Raw genomic sequence first — 16790 nt, 5'->3', positions numbered from 1 at the left:
TCACGAACCTCTTTCCCGGCAGAGCATCAACACCTCCCCCTCCCCCCCACCCCATCTGGTCGGCTTCTCTCCGCCCCCCAGTTGTTGTCGAAGTCTGGGGGTTGGGGCTGGACCCCCTGATTGCGTAAGAGCGAAAAGCGAAGGCGCAATCTGGAGGCTGGAAGACTCCGAGCGCACGGAGTTCGAGGGAAACTCTTATTTTGAAGAGGCCAAGGGGAGGGGGGGCTTCATTTCCTGACAGCTATTTACTTAGAGCAAATGATTAGTTTTAGAAGGATGGACTATAACATTGAATCAATTACAAAACGCGGTTTTTGAGCCCATTACAGTTGGAGCTAGAGGGAGAGAAACAGAGGAGGGGACTGCAGGAGAGGGCTGCAGGCCGTGGACACAATTTTTCCTCCTCATGTAGGATTTTCATTGCGAATTGACATTGGAGGAGAAGGTAAGGGAGGAGAAAAAGGATTTTTGTTTCTAAAAGAAATCCCTAATCAGGCTCTTTGGGCTAGAAGTGAAGTAACTTCAAACTTTGGGCGATGGAAAAAAAAAATTGGAGTCGAATTCTAGTTGTATGTCCAGAGAGTAATTTATTTTGAATAAACTTCACTTGGAGGGAAGATAACCATAGAGTTCGAAAGTCTAGGGGTTTAAAAAAACACATTTTCCAGACCTATTTTTAAAAGCAGTATTTTTCTAACAACTCTATGGCCTCCCAAAGAAATTGTTGAGGCTTACATTTTTGAGGTTTCTTTTGGGGGTTGGGGGTGATATTCCTGTATACTGGGACGAGCACCAAGCGGTGCTGGGAGTGGGGGCAGAGGTGTTCGCCCTCTTCTTGGCATGGAGTCCTGGAAGGCTACAGGTTTTTAATGAGTATTTTCATTCCTCATCCGCGGTTTGGCGGGACAGCACTGTAGCCGGCGGTGTGGAGCGCGGCTGGTGGACGGAGGGAGGTGGGGAGAGACGAGCGCGGAGTGGGGAGCGGAAGGGGTTGCGGGGAGGGGAGGCGTGAAGGGCTCGGCTGGAGAGGGCCGGCCCTGGGGTGCCCACCCGGCGCACACGGCGCCGACCCGGGGCGCGTAATGACTGAACCGTGCTGCGCCCGGTAAGGGCCAGACTCCATACAACCGTGGCGGCTGCGAGGCGAGCGGAGGGGGCGCCGATCTGGGCGAGGGTTCTGGGGATCCGTGGTTTGCGGGATCAGTGAAGTGCGAGGGAGAGAGGGCGCCAGCCCCGCCGCGCGCTCGGGTTGCGCGCTTAGCGCGGGGGCGCCGGCGGCGCGGGCTGGCGGGCAGGCAGGCGGTCTGTGGAGTAATGACAAACACATTTGGCCCCGAGTGAAGAAGTCGTCGTCGCCTCGCATTCCAGCAACTGGGATTTGAGGAATTTCGAACTGCGCTCCAAGGGGCCCTCATTGTGCGCGGTGGTCTCCACCCCCAGCAATCTCTGCGCACCCCCTTCCTCGGTGGAACCGATTTTTGCCAAGCCCGGAGCTCTGCTGCTAGCCAGTCCCGGCCGCAGGAAGGAAAGAAGGAAGGTGGCCAAAAAAAAGTGGAGAACTTGTGGGGGAAGTTAGGGACAACTCGGAACGGAGAAACTTGGTTCCCAGGTAAGACGGAGACAGGGGAGGCGAGCCGCCCTCACACTTGCCTCGGGGCACCCGTGCCCCTTTCCGCACAAGGGTGCGGGGCGCTAGCCGCCTGCACTGGCCCAGCGCTGCTTCACCCTCTCCAGGGTCCCTGTATGTATTTCACTCCCTGTGCCAGCCTCTGTTCGCCCCGAAGCGGTCTCCTCGCGCCCCACCTTCTTCCATCGTCTATCCCCATGGAAATAGGCTTTTATACATGAGATTAACTTCTCCAGACAGCGCCAAGGGAGCGGGCAGCTTCCCCTTGGCTCGGAAACAACTGGGACCCGCGGGTCAGTTCGGAAAGGGTCTCTGTCGGCTCAGAGCGAGAGGGAGTGTGGCTCGACCGCTGCCCAAAGGGACCAGGAACCTCGGCCTCCTGGCCAGGTGTGAAGTAGCCGGGCCAAGCGTCTCCGCCTTGTCTCTCCCGCAGCCAGAGCGCCCCCTCCACACTGCTTCCCCCAGCCCTGCTAGGACCCCAGGCCGTGCAGAAAGAGTGCTTGGAAAAACTTGCCACTTACTCCATCTCCAAGGGGAGAGACAAACGGAGGCTGGAGAGGGAGCGCGAACGACCCTCATCAGGTCCGGACTGCCCCGCGCCCAGCCCGGCCGCCTAGAAAAGCCCCGGGCTGCGTTGTGTGGGAAATGGCTTTTTGGCTCCTCAGCCGAATTGCTCAACGTTTTGGACCGACTCGCCTCCGCATTGTCGCTCTCGAACAGAACTAGGCAGCTTTTTAGAGCGGGGAGAGACATCCGGGGCAAACGGGGCGCGACGATCAGCCGCCCAGCTCAGCCGACTAACAGCCCAGAGACCGGCGAGCCTGGGGACCCCTGGAGGGGAGGAAGGGGCTCCCCGGACGTGCGCACCTCGTCGGTGACGCGCTGGCTCTGGTTCTAACATCCCCTCCCACCCCCAAGCCCCACCTCCCTCTGACCCCCCCGGGCCCTGGTGCTGCTGCTTTGCTCCTTTCCTTCTCTCGTCTTTTCTCCTTCCCTCTGGGTTTTCTCCTCTCCACAATCCTCTCGGTCAAGGGGGCCCTTGCTCCACTCCCCGACAGGCTCGGTGACACCCTATGAGTCCCTACTTCGGGCTCTTGGACAGCCTTGTTTGGGGTTTGACCCGAGTGTAGCTGGACTCCAACGCGACGGGTGGTAGCGGGGGGAGACAGAAAGACAAGGTGGGAGAAGGCAGCGGGAAGCGCCAGTCTTTAGACAGAGAGGGGCTCGAAGCGGAGCCCCGGCTGCGGGCCCCCGGTCCGCTTTCCTCCGGGGCGCGGACTGGGGAGGGGTGTAGGGGGAGGGGCATCGGGGCCAGGCTTTCCAGCTGCAAACGCGTCTGGCGCCGAGGCGGGCCGGTTCTGTGCCTCCTGGGGACCGGCCGTGGGCGGCGCGCAGTGCCGGGACGCGTCCTGGGGACGTGGTGGCCGGCGCCTTCCTGCAGACCCCGGTGGGTGGGACTCCCTCTGGCCTCCAGGGAGCTGCGACTGTTACATGTTGGTGGAGAAGTGGCAATTCTGGGAGGAAAACTAAAAGCCTGCTTAGTGGCCGAAAGGTGCGGCTCTCAATCTCCCTGGCCTCTAGTCTAATGGGGTCCGCGCGCAGCCTCAGCCGTCGGGGTCCGAGGGGAGAGGGGGAAGGTTTTGCTATCTTGCTTTCCGCGCGGGATGCAGAGCTCGGGCAGATTGCTTTCCCCAAAGTGCTCTAGGGCTCTGCTGGTGCTTGTATTTTGCTGAAATGGATCGATGGCACTTCCCTTTTGTTTTCAGCTGAACAGTGAGCCAGGGATCCGTTGGAAATATAGATTGCAAGGGATAGAGGACCTCGGAATTCCCCACCTATTGCAGTCTACCCCTTCCCCGCAAAAGAGGAGCGAGAGGCGCAGGCGGAGCGTGTGTGCACAGGGCAACCCGGGCAAAGCGAGCGTCGGGCGAGGGGGACGCAGTGGGGGAGGCTGGGTTCTCTAAAGCGGAGGGAGCGCAGCCTCAACTCCAAGCAGCCTTCTCCGCGCAGCTGTCCGCGGCCGTGGCGCTTTCAGACCCATAGGAGGCGCTGGCGTGCGACTGTAACCCTAAACCCCTCGGTCCTTCTCCCTCCACCCCGTCCGGCCCCCGGCTCAGGTCTCAGCCGAAAACAATGCGAAGGCCGAGCGTCGAGTCTAGGGCGCAGCGGCCGCCGCAGCTCTAAGCTGGGAGTGCGGCGGCTGCGGACGCTAAAGCCGGGAGCTGGCGGTCGTTGTCCCCAACCTCAGGGTGACTGAGCGGCCGAGGGCGTGGACCGCAGCCCGCTCGGGGCTTGTGGGGGCGTGGCGGGGCCGGACCGTGCCAGCGCAGATCCTCCCCTGCGGAGGTGGGCGAGCCGCGGTCCCCGCTGCGCTGTCGGGGACCCGGAGCCGGAGCGACCGGCGGGAGCGAGGAGCGAGCGGGGTAAGATGCGCGCGGCTGCCGCGCCCTCTAGCGGGTGTCCGGCGCGCCGTCCGGCTCTCCGCCAGCCCCGGGGGGTCGGAGCGCTGCGCTGGGACCCAGGACACAACTGACCTCGGTCACCTTGCCCTCTCCTGGAGCCCCAAAGTAACGCCTTGCAATCACGTTGTCTGCCTTGGAGGCTCTGGGTGTGCGAGAGGGGCGGAGGTTCCCGGGTTTGGGGCTAAGGGAGGGGGTGTCATAATAGTGAAATGTGGGCCAAGCGGAGGATATAGGGTCCCGGGCACTCCTTTGGGGGGAGGGGGCGACTTTTGTTTTCTGGCCCTTCGAAAGTCCCCCTGCCGCGCAGGCGGCCTGTTGCTGTTTGTTTGTTTTACGACCCCGCGTTATTGTGCAACGGGAAGAGTCGTTCCCAATCAGCCCGCAATTCCCAGACTGCGTGGCCGTCGCGCCCCTCGCCTCGGGGTTTACGAGGCGGTGACAGTGACTTGCGAACAGACCCGGCAGCTCGCGCCCGGCCGCGGCGTCGGGGACCCGCCTGGCGCGGCCCCGGTGGTCTGTCTCCCCAAAACGGGTGGAGACTGCGAGATGGGGAGAACATTGGCTAAACAAAACCCTGACCACTCGAGCTACTCGCGAGTGACTTTTCCTGCTGAACCTTCCAAATCTTTGCGACCTGGAATGGCAGCGCCATTTTCCTGGCTCCCGAAGCTCAGTCGCCCCGGCCGACCCTGCGGGCAGGGATGATGCTGACGGTGCTGGTGATGAAGTCTGGCGAATTCTCTTGGGGCCCAGCGGAACGTTAAGCCTTTTCACCGGCAATTGCCCAGCTTCTATTCTACTGGCTTTGAATAGAGGGCACCACGGAACCTAAACGTGCAACCTAATAAAGTCGGAGATTGGAAGATTTGGGACATGTTAACACAGAGCTTGTAGCAGCATCTGCGTCCCCGCGAATCCCGAGGACCGTCTGTCTCTTGGACCAATACTGCCACCTGCTGGTTTTATGTGAGAACTGCAACTATCCTTTGCTGGCATCGGCTTCGCGGAGATTTTAAGCAAGTCGTGGCATCAGCAAGATGCATTTTTCGGTCCGGTAGGACCAAGTTTTCGTTTTCTGTGAAGCTACAAGAATCACTGGACTGACAACCCTGATTTTATGGACTTTGGGGGTAGTCTTTCGCCACAGTTGTTAATCCTATGTATTTACCTAATGAGCAAAGTGTTGGCCCACCACATGGGGTTATCAGAGCAGACCTGCGAAGATTGGCCAGTTTTTGCAGTTTTCTTTTACAGTGAAGCCCTAGTGTTGGGGATTTGGTGAGCTTCAAGTATACTACAAGCTGCTGCACCTAAGGCTGTCCCATTGGGTGTCACACCAGTTTGGTGACAATCAACAGGAAGTGACATTTCAGTCTCCCCTGGTTAAATATCTGGTACAGGGGAGCAGAAAAGTTTATGAGCTCAGACTGTCCCATAAAATGTTCCCATGTAAAAATAGTGCCGCTCCCACCCAGCACTGGAATGTCTAATGGAACTCAAGAAGATAAAAACAACAGAACAGGTTCTGGTGAGGTGCAGATCCCAGTAAACACTCCCTCACTCAAGTTGCCACCAGGGTGGACCAGCATTTGGACCTCCTGGACTGAAGTCCCAGGAATGTTTGTCCCAGGGAAGAAAAGCAGCACATGTCATTTTCACAGTTAGAATTAAATAAGGAGAGCTGAAATTAACTGAACCTCGGAAAGCTGAATCTTGAAGTCGTCAGCGGCTTCTGGGACTGTGAGAGAGTCTTCAGTGGCCTCTAATCATGCCAGGGTGGGGTGAAATTCAATATGCAGCGGCTCTGAGCAGTTGGTGATCTGGAAGCCCGCTCTGGCTTTGTGAGGAGCGTGCCCTGCTCTCTCTTCTGGGAATGGTGCCCCTGGGTTGCTTGCCGTGTGTTTGCTCTCTAGCTTAGCGTGTTGGTTTTGATTGTAGAGTCATAGTTAATGGCTCTTCGCTTCTGTTTGCAGGGCCGGGGCATGGCAGTGTGTTAAAGAGAAAGAATGGTAGCTGCAAACAGATTTTTTTCTGTTTACATGACTGTATATATATTGATTCAGCTAGGAACAGTCTTGATCGCTTTATCAGGCTTCCCTGTAGCGGAGTTCAGACCCAGTCCTCCACTAACACAGGTGGTGCAGCTGCTGGCTCTCTCAGTAAACAGACATTGAAGTAGCCACTCGGATGTCCCTCTTGTCTAAAACATCTTTGGAACCTATAGAAAAAGAGGCTGCATGAAAACCAAGAGGCTGCCGTTTCTGAAGCCCTTTTAATTAAACTGTGGAATTTAGTCTTTATAATAATGCATAAAGGCAAGCCAGCAAGTCAGATATTCTTCGTGCTGATTTACAGGGAGAGACTGAGCTTCAGAGGGCTAGACTAGGTGTCAGATGTGGGATCAAAACCTAGTCCAGTGTCATTTCTATCATAGCATCTATTGAGAGGAGAAACGAATGAGAATGAGGGGTGGAAGGGGAGGCCACACTTACTTGCCTGAGCGTGAATACAGCAGAGATCTTTTTTCTCTGATTGTTTCTCTAACCAGTGGCGATGACCTGTGATTATAGAGGATTGTGACTGAAGTCCAACATACAGTTGGCATGACAGAAATTATGATTAATTTTTTTGGAGTGAAATCCATCATTCCCCCTTGCAAAGTGATTTATTCTTGCTGATTCATAACATGCCATGTTTCTCTGAATCTGCAACCCAATTGTATTTGCACGTCTGACTTTTGGATGAGCGCTGGGATAGGGGTTATTGATTCAGGAGGAGCATTTATTCCCAGAGTAGAAAAGCAGTGGAAATAGCAACACCGCTCCTAGAGATTCTCACTCCAGGGCCAAGAGGCGGGAAAGCTGTGTTCTTCCCAGGTGTTTTCCATCACCTCCCTGTAGGGCTCAGTCTGCAATTATTCACGAGTAAATTGTCTGAGTCACAGATGAGTAATGACATGAAACTTCACAACTACGCCTGGGTTTCTAGCCAGGGAGCCACGCTTATCAGAGATGGGAGTTTGAAATGGTGAACAAACGCATGTTGATTTTCAGTGTTTGCACCATTATCGCTTGCTCGGAGGTCCTGTTTTCATTACCCACTTGTATGTCAGTAAGTAATCCTCTCTGGCATCGGGTCCCCCTATCTGGATGCACAGAAGGAAGTCTGGTGGGCCTGGCCAGAGCAAAATGCCCTTCAGAGCCTGGCCTGTAAAAGCAGTGAGCCCCTCTGTCAAGCTTGGGAATGCTTTAAGAGTGCATCATTGGCAAGGCCCACTAGAGCATTGCAGGATATAAATGTGATAAAACCCAAGGCATCAAGCTGGCTGTGGAGGGCTCCTTTGAAGTTTGCTAAGTGGATTATCAGTGGGAGGCTGATATTTACATGTACAAACACGCAGGCCATGTGGGAAATCAGGTTGGCCAGCCTGGCTCTGGGGACCCTGTGCCCGTCATTGCAGCAGTGAGGAAACCCTGAATCCCTGGCACATGCCAGGATCCTCAGAGGCCGTCATCCAGCCAGCATTGTGCAGATTGCTCTCGCTGTGGTAGTGAGCAGAGGAGGAAAGCAGGGCCCCAATTTGCATGGGGAAATAGTTGAGGATGTGGGGAGTCCACAAGGCTGAAACACTGACCTTCCCTTGAGAGAGACCATATGGTGGCTTGGAGAGAACGTGGTTTTTGCATTACACAGACTTGGTGTTAGAATCCTGGCTTTACTACCAGCTGTGTGATATTGGGTCATTTGCTGAGCCTCTCTGAGCCTCAAGTGGCACTTAAAACATCAGATATTTCAAAGGATTATTATTAACAAGCATGGCATACACATGACCACTTTGAGCAAGTACTGGTTTCTTGTTCTGCTTTGGAGAAATGAGAATTATCATCATTTTTTTCCTAATGCCTCCCTCCCCATTATCAGCATTCCATCTTTTCCCTTTCTTCCTCCTCCATTTAACTGGTAGACTTTAATGAGGCAGAAATCTGATGTCTGCAGGTAGACCAGTTGCCAGTTTCAAGCGAAAATAAAAGATCAGGCTCTACTGAAAACTACTAGGCTGTTATCTACTGGATCCTCTGCAACCAAAAAAAAAAAAAAAAGAAGGAGGAAACAAGGGCTAAACACAGGCAACATTGACTGTTTTCTTCTGTTTTTTAGACAGTTTACTCAGGAGTCATGCACACACATCTTAGTTTCCAAAGTCAGTTATGGAACAAATTAAGTGCCATGAACTCGTTCCATTGCGTGAATTGGGGTTTTGAGCAACTCGGGGACCCAGTGTATCCCAAGCCCTAGGCTTGGGTGATTTTTTAAGGATCATCTTGCAGCTTGTGCCACTGCCCACGACTCTCAGTGGAGCTTCTTTATTTGAAACTTGGTCGACCCCTGCAAGCTCCTTCGGGTCGACCTCAGGAAGATCATTTTCTCAGTTCCTTCGTGTGGGAAGTGAAGGGGGAGATGATAAAATGTGTGAGGCATATGTAGAAAGAAAAGGATAAAGGGGCCATTTCAGAAGGTGGAGCGGAATAGACTCTTCCATGGTTTTACCTCCGGGCAGCTCGGGTCCCTCTTCGTTTCCCCCCAACTTTCCTTTACCATCTCTTGCTCGCCGGCTGCTTTTCCCTGTTTGTGTCTCAGTGACATTGGGTTTCAGTCTCTCTCTGCACTGCTCTTCTGTTCCCCAGAATTCGCGGCAGGAGATCGGAGTGGAGAACTTGCTTTCCGAACGGACAGGGACCTGTGTGAAAATGAATCATCCATCGAATTGTATCCTGGGCTTCACTGTATCCCTGAAACAGGAGTTTGGCCATACTTTTCTCTCTCATTTGCTCTCACTTCTTCCCTTCCTTTACTCTTTGCCTTCCACGCCTGTGCCCCGGGCTTTCTGCGCCCTGTTTAGCCTGCCTGTAAGTGTAGCAGGTCCTGGAAGGGCTTGGGCTGGGGCCCCAGGCCTGAGCCTGCAGATCTGCGCATGATGTCCTCTGAGGAACACTGGGCGATGCAGCTTCTGGTACCCTCTACCCAGAATGGCTCTCAAGTATTAAGACATCCGTTGGCAGTCCAAGCATCTTTTCCAAAGGTTGCTGAGGATGTGACCGTGTACTTTGTTAGCAAAGCCCAAAGCAAATGACAACCCATTTTGAGTGAAAACAGCTCAAGTTTAGGAGTTGAGTAAATACACATGTTTATTTGTTTTTCGCAATCAATTTAAATGGTTTAAGAGGAACCGTTCTTCTGTACTTTTGGACATGTTCCAAGACAATAAAGCGAGACGTTTTGGAATTTGAAAGCTGCAGGCAATCAAAAAGGGTTTCGGCTTCAGCTGGCTCCTGTCATGGTCTTGGGCCCACACAAGGCTATCTAATTCCTGCTTCTTAGGCATTTTACTGTTTTAACTGTGAATCTTACTTAAACCAGGATGTTGTTGACTGAAATGATGTCGTTAACGTTTTCCATAGCACAAAGCACAAAGAGAAGTAGGCTCATGACTAGTTGTTTTATTGACTAACACTATTTCTGTTTGACTTTTGACTTTTTCAGTTTTCCAGAACTATGGGGACTTCCCATTGGGCACTCCTGGCCTTAGGCTGTCTCTTCACAGGTATGGATCTCAAGCCTCTCTGAGTTTGTTGTCGTCGGGGAAATCTTTCCCCCCCGCTAAGTTCTGTGCTCTGGGGGTGTATTGCCTATATTCCTACAAACAGTCCAAAAGAGTAAAGAGAAACAAGATGCTCTCTAGAATGACTGCGCACATTCAGTTCCCCTTGCTGGATTGCTCTAATGCCAAAAAGAACGTTCTCCGGTGGCAATTTTAGTATGTATGTCATCATGGCGTTGACATGCTGTTAGGAATAACAGTTTAAATTTGTCTGCCACTCTCTTCCATTTCCTGGGTCATGGGTTCCCAGGAGAGGTGGGTCAGAGAAATAAATTCAAGAATGCCCAAAGGAAACAAATAGAGGAAATTTTCATCCAGGAAATTATACCTGTCTTAAATGGAAGATGCTTTAATTGCTGCAAAATCTTAGAGTCACCTTTGGCCTTGAAACTGAATTACTCACTGTCTCACGCTTGGGGAAGCTTACTAACTTTTCCACCAGGAGGATGCCAGCAGGGCCATGTGTTGAAATATTTATTGGACTTTCTTAGTTTTCATCCAGATAATCATGAATTGCAGATGTTCATGGTGCAGATGCAGACACCAGTGTTTTTCTAGTCTGAGGAGTTAACTTAAGGCTATGAGTCTCTTTAGGTCTCACCTGGATGGATATGGCAACTTGAGCATGATCAGTGATTTAGGAGTTCTGACGTCCACTCTGTATTCCTCACCTTCAGGACAATAGGGACTCAGGTGCACTTTACACGTCCCGCTTAACAAGCTGACCAGTCAGAGTGGACACAGACTGAAGTTGGGTGAATTCCCGCACTAGGCTTAGAGGGAGATTAGATATCTTGAGTGCATAATTTAGTCATAATATCTCTTTTACCAGTTTTATAGACAGGGGAAGCTGAACTGACATTTTAGGTTCTAAGATGAACTCAAGAGTTTTCACTCTTGGGCTTGACTTATTCTTTTTGAATTGAAATCCACATCCTCCTACTTTGGTTTCTGGAAGTCTTCAGAGAGGAGGCACGCCAGAGTATTGTGAGAAGCGGAAGATGCGCACTTCTTGAGCACCAATCTGCCTTGTGCTTCGTTCAGCCCGTTTCTCTGTCCATAGGGAGCGCAGACAGTAAAGAGCCCGTATGGGCTTGAGCTTAGGCCATCTTGTGCTATTTCATGGTAACACATAAGAGTCTAAGATATGGAACTGGAGTGAGAAGTCCTCTGTCCACTGGAGTGTTTGGAGGGGTGAGCCCAGCAGGGGCTGGACAGGGCTATTGAGGCCTTTGGAGCATTTGCTGCTCTCAGCAGATGCGGTGCTGTTCATAATGGGGGGCCTTTCATGGGCATCCAGGCTAACGAATTTTTGCGTAGAAATGGTCATTGTTCATAGAAGCTGCTCTGGGTGAGACCGTCCTTTCGGGCCGCATCCTATTCAGAGCGTGTTTCCTTTTACAGGGCCAAGCCTAATCCTCTGCCAGCTTTCATTACCCTCCATCCTGCCCAATGAAAATGAGAGGGTTGTGCCGCTGAATTCATCCTTTTCTCTGAGATGCTTTGGGGAGAGTGAAGTGAGCTGGCAGTACCCCATGTCTGAAGAAGAGTACCCCGATGTGGAAATCAGAAACGAGGAGAACAACAGTGGCCTTTTTGTGACGGTACTGGAAGTGGTCAGCGCCTCGGCGGCCCACACTGGGCCGTACACTTGCTATTACAACCACACGCAGGTGGATGAGAACGAGATCGAGGGCAGACACATTTACATCTACGTGCCAGGTGAGCTGCCTGGGTCCCCCGGACAGGCTTGTCCTGGCTTGCCCGTTAATTGTATGAAAGTTTTTAGAAGTATAAAAATAATAAACACTTACCAGAGAATTGAAAACTACAAACACACAAGCTTAAATCAACATCATTTATCATGTCATCACCCAGAAATATTCATTGTTAACATTTTAGAACTGTAGTAAGTTTTGAAAACCATTTCATTGTGGCATCTTTTATTGGCATTGTGAGGAAAATCTGAAATGCACTCATTTCTATTCAGTTTGATCAAGTTCAGCAAATACTTACTTGCATGGACTGGGTATCAGGCACTGCTAAGTGTTGGGGACACAAAAATTAGTTAGATAGGCCTTGGAGTGGCTTATAGTTCATTATAATGGCTTCCAAATAACTGATATTTTTCAAATTCAAGAAAACATATACAGGCATGCCGTGGAGAGATTGTGGGTTTGGTTCCCAACTCCCAACATAAAGTGAATATTGCAATAAATTGAGTCATACAAGTTTATATTTTTATTTTTGGTTTTCTAGTGCGTTGGATGCTTACACTTCTGTAGCCTTTTTTTTTTTTTTTTTTGGCCATGCCTTGTGGCATGCCAGATCTTAGTTCCCTGGCCAAGGGATCAAACCTATGCCTCCTGGATTGGGAGCGTAGAGACTTAACCACTGGGCCACCAGAGAAGTCCCACATTGGAGCCTGTGAAGTGTGCAGTAGCATTATGTCTTAAAAAGCAATGTACATACCTTAATTTTAAAATATTTTATTGCTAAAAATACTAACCGTCATCTGAGCCTTCAGTGAGTTGTAATGTTTTTACCATAGTAGCATCAGAAATCACCAATCACAGATCACTGTAACAAATGTAATGATAGTGAAAACATTTGCGGTATTACAAGATTTACCCATATTTGACACAGAGTGTCAATGGCACCAATAGATTTTCTTGATGCAGCGTTCACAAAATTTCAGTTTGTGAAAAATCCAGTATCTGTGAAGCCCAGCATAGCAAAGTGCAGTAAACTAAGTGTGCCTGTATTTAACCTTGATGAGTTGGAGTGGGTTTTTTTCTTTCTAATGAAAATTTTGGTCGATGTTGTGTCTTGTCCTCCAAGAAGCAAATGCCAGCATAGGAGTAAGGTGGAGTTAAATATGCAGGGGTTATATTAAAGGAGAGGCTGGTGAGAGAAGGGCTTCCCTGGTGGCTCAGATGGTAAAGCGTGGGAGACCCGGGTTCGATCCCTGAGTCGGGAAGATCCCCTGGAGAAGGAAATGGCACCCCACTCCGATACTCTTGCCTGGAAAATTCCATTGATGGAGGAGTCTGGTAGGCTGCAGTCCATGGGGTTGCAAAGAGTTGGACACGACTGAGCAACTTCACTGGTTCACTGGTTATGAGAGAAAATGAGGAGGGATCCCGCAGAGGCTGGGAGAGTTGTCTGCGTGCAGTGCAAGTGTGACCCTGAATGAAGGAGAGAGGGAAGGAAGGTGGGGTAGAGGTGTCCTAGACCTCTGTGTAAAGAAGGTCTGGGAGTCCTCCAGTCTAAGGAGACCCGGTTCCACACAGTCTTTGTCTGGAAACATCTCTGGAGGGCACGGCTTAAGGTTGGGATGAATTTCAGAGTCAGGCAGAATGTGTGGTGTTTTCTGGCAGCAGCTACCCTAATCAACTAGACTTAGCCATGAGCTTGAGACGCCTTTGGTTTACCACCCACCTAGCAGTCTCTGGGCATTCCTTGGTAATGATCTATGTTTATCTCTGTACCTGTGTCTATATCTGTGAAAAGTGAATGTCGCTCAGTCCGACTCTTTGCAACCCCATGGACTGTAGCCTGCCAGGCTCCTCTGTCCTTGGAATTCTCCAGGCAAGAATACTGGAGTGGGTTGCCATTCCCTGCTCCACAGGATCTTCCCAACCCAGGGTTAGAACCTGGATCTTGCATTGCATAAGTAGTACTTGATGGTAGGGAAGACTTGAACTTTAAAGGAACCTCTGGCTGATGTGTTATGGATCAAACTGTATATTTTAACCTGAAGTTATTTTGTGGCTTTGTTTCTTGGAATCTTTGCTAATAGAATTCAGGAATTTGGAACTCTAAAAGCAAATTCAAGTCATGGCAATTTTAGTATATAGATAGTAGAATTAAAGGGGAATACAATTAGAATTTTGGTCTTGTCTTATTTAATCGCTAAGTCGTATCTCTTTTGCAACCCTACGGACGGTAGCCCACCAGGCTCTATCCATGGGATTTTCCAGGAAAGAATATTGGAGTGCGTTGCCATTTCCTTCTCCAGGGGATCTTCCCGACCCAAGGATTGAATCCACACCTCCTGCATTGGCAGGCGGATTCTTTACCACTGAGTCACCTGGGAATCCCCACAACTAGGCTTCAGTCAACAAGCATATAAACCATTTATAGCTCTTGCCATCTGTGTTGTTTTAGCAGACATTCAGTGAGGGAGTTTCAGAAGTATATCTTCCTACCTTTCTGCTTTTTCAAGTTTTTAAAATTGGCTCCTTGGGACTTTCCTGGAGGTCTATTGGTTAATACTTCTAGCTTCGACTTCTGGGGGCCTGGGTTTGATCCTTGGTCAGGGAACTAAATCCCTTATCTGCATGGAACAGCAAAAAAAAAAAAGTTTAAAATTGGCACCTTTCTCTGTCTTCTGTAACTATGGATCTAAACCCTCTTCACTTCTATTCTGACATTCTCATCTGTATCAACTTTCTTTCCTAACAATTGAAAAAAAAATTGTTTCAAAAGGGGTAGATATTTAGTATGTCACCCATTGCAACTCTCACATAAGTGCTCCCCTGCTTTGAAGACAGTGGTAGGAAGGTGGATTTGTTAAAAGTACTGAGTCTTGCTCTGCCTGAGATTGTCCAGAGATTTTTTCCTATTCCTCCCTTGCCCCAGCACAAACATCCTCTGGCCAGGCTCTGTGTTGCTAGAGATCTTCTTTCCAATTATCTAGAGTTGTGTATCCTTTGTGAAACTGATGCTGGAAACTCTCAGCACTTATTACCAAGTAGTTTAAACAGCTGGTTTTCTTTTGAAAAGAAAATTCTCAGGCTGTGGAATTATACATTTTATTTATTATTTGAGAGGTTTTTTTTTTTTTGGTAGATTTCTCTACTACTTTTCAAGTAATACAGCTATAGGTCACAGGCATTGTAAAAAGCATAATTCAAAAATTATGAGTATTTTCTCATGTTTTGAGCAGACCTGATGGTTTTTTTTCAGGCTTGATTATTTTAATGTCCATTTTGTTTTGTGTTTTGTAGTTTAAATTTTGACCTCCATTTCTGACAATATTTATATTTGTTTTCAGTATTTTTTAAGAAGGCACGGGCAATTTGGTATTGTTCATACTTTAAAAAAATCACCTTCTAGCTGTTAGGATGACAAATGTCAGTGGGGTGACACTTCTGGATTTATGAGTAAAGGTAAAATTCGTACCTAATATGACTAATGCCAAAGAAGTAATCTTTCTGCATATATGTGTGAAGGTGAAATTAATCCTTAATGTGTTTTCCATTTTTTTCCCCAAATGTCAGACCCAGATGTAGCCTTCGTACCTCTAGGAATGACAGATTCCTTGGTCATCGTGGAGGACGAAGATTCCGTCATCATCCCATGCCGCACGACTGATCCTGAGACTCCGGTGACCTTACTCAGCAGTGAGGGGGTAGTGCATGCCTCCTATGACAGCAGACAAGGCTTTAAAGGAACCTTCGCTGTCGGGCTCTATATCTGTGAGGCCACGGTCAGAGGGAAGAAGTTCCAGACCATTCCATTCAATGTTTATGCTTACACAGGTACTGTGCCCTCTCTTACCTTCTCTGAATAAGAGGTACAGGCAAAGTCATCAGATGCATGTAGAATTTTCTTTTTAAAATCCTAGTCCCTAGTGATGGAGCCCCCAAATTCTGATATGGGGACTTGGCATTAACCTCCAAAAGGTAGGTTAACCCCACCTTGAACCTACAGTGTTAAGCTCATCTCCGTGGCTGCAATACTGTGAAGCTTGGCATTACCAAAGGCAAAGTCTTTCCTACCCCTGTATGATCTCAGGTTTCACCAGTTAACTTCAGTATACTGTAAGGAATTTTTTTTTCTTGTATAAGCCTCTTACTGCTTTAGTCACATTCCTGACTACAAAGGCCTTAACTACAAACACACACCTGTGGGGGCTGGACTTCTAGGTTAATTTTAATAACTTTGGAAAAGTGATTTTGAGAAAAGCTGGTAGCTGTCGACTTCATCCCTTTGATGTGAGTGGTTAATGCAAATGGGAATGTATAAACCACACTTGGGCCAACACATTTATAGAGCACTTACATGCAGTTATGGTATTAGCGAGGGTATGCCATTTAACTCTTGTGAAGGGCTTATTTTATGCCAGACTCCATGCTAGGTTCTAGAAATGCTGAGAATAACTGGGAAGCAGAATGGGAGAGAAGAGGAGAATAAATAAATGATGGGTAGGAGCTAGTGGCTAGGAAAGTGAAGTCAGTAAAGGCTTGCTCTGTCAATAAAAGTGATTGTAGTCATAATGCACCCAAATGCTTGGGGATGCGAATGTGGTCTTCTGGCGAATTGGAATTTATTATTACTATTGTTATTGTTTTGCGTGTGTGTATATGTATATATGTGTATGTGTTTTACTTTAAACCAAATTATGTATGTCAATGCAGATCAAGGCTTCTGAGATTTTCAAAATTTTGTCTTGATCAAAGTTGTTGGCAAATTATTTTTCAGAATCTTCTTTAAAAATTAAAACCTTGTAAGATCCTGACTGTACTTTGGACATTTAGGTCCTGTGTTTGTTCTTTTTTTAAATAGCAACATCAAAACTTGATCTGGAAATGGAATCTCCTAAGACTGTATATAAGGCAGGCGAATCGATTGTGGTCACCTGCACTGTCTTTAACAACGAGGTGGTTGACTTTCAGTGGACTTACCCTGGACAAATGGTAAGTACCCTCAAGGCCCCAGGTGGCAGGGCGTGGATCACAGTAGGGCTTCAAAGACCTATCGCTCATGGGGCATGACACTGGCCTCCTCTTGACCTTAGCTTTCCATCTCTGATACAGACTCTGACGAGAGGACGCCGTGGTTCTTAGAGCAGTGGAAGAGTCTGAGATGAAGATAGCTGAACCAGGCCCTTCAGAATGCATAGAGGTTTCACACTGAGTGCTCTTTTTCATCAGATAGACAGGTTATATGGCTACAAGATAATGACCAAAAAATTAGCAAAGCAAAACACAAATGAATTTTAAAACTTCCTGATTGCTGAAAGTCATGACTTCTC

The 16790-nt window shown here is 49.1% G+C and overlaps 1 protein-coding gene across 10 annotated transcripts in view; it reads left to right on the top strand.

The window, feature by feature from the left end:
• Positions 1 to 282: 282 nt before the first annotated feature.
• PDGFRA (platelet derived growth factor receptor alpha) overlaps positions 283 to 16790 on the top strand; it is a 48654-nt gene continuing 32146 nt past the window's right edge. The window contains exons 1-5 of one of the 10 annotated variants that reach the window (XM_043906746.1): positions 283 to 445; positions 9631 to 9691; positions 11153 to 11470; positions 15034 to 15294; positions 16322 to 16452. In XM_043906746.1, the coding sequence (XP_043762681.1) occupies positions 9643 to 9691; positions 11153 to 11470; positions 15034 to 15294; positions 16322 to 16452 (759 nt within the window). In that variant the 5' untranslated portion in view covers positions 283 to 445; positions 9631 to 9642. Of the gene's footprint in view, positions 446 to 843; positions 863 to 934; positions 954 to 1470; positions 1610 to 2679; positions 2806 to 2993; positions 3180 to 3230; positions 4051 to 8916; positions 9170 to 9237; positions 9257 to 9630; positions 9692 to 11152; positions 11471 to 15033; positions 15295 to 16321; positions 16453 to 16790 lie in introns of those variants that run through there. The other 9 variants (XM_043906753.1, XM_043906751.1, XM_043906747.1 and 6 more) reach the window with 9 other exon arrangements.

The sequence above is a fragment of the Cervus elaphus genome, chromosome 6 (genome assembly GCF_910594005.1).
Source record: "Cervus elaphus chromosome 6, mCerEla1.1, whole genome shotgun sequence".
Classification (NCBI taxonomy): Eukaryota; Metazoa; Chordata; class Mammalia; order Artiodactyla; family Cervidae; genus Cervus; species Cervus elaphus.
The sequence above is the reverse complement of the archived record's forward strand: the minus strand, read 5'-3'. Positions and strand labels throughout refer to the sequence as shown.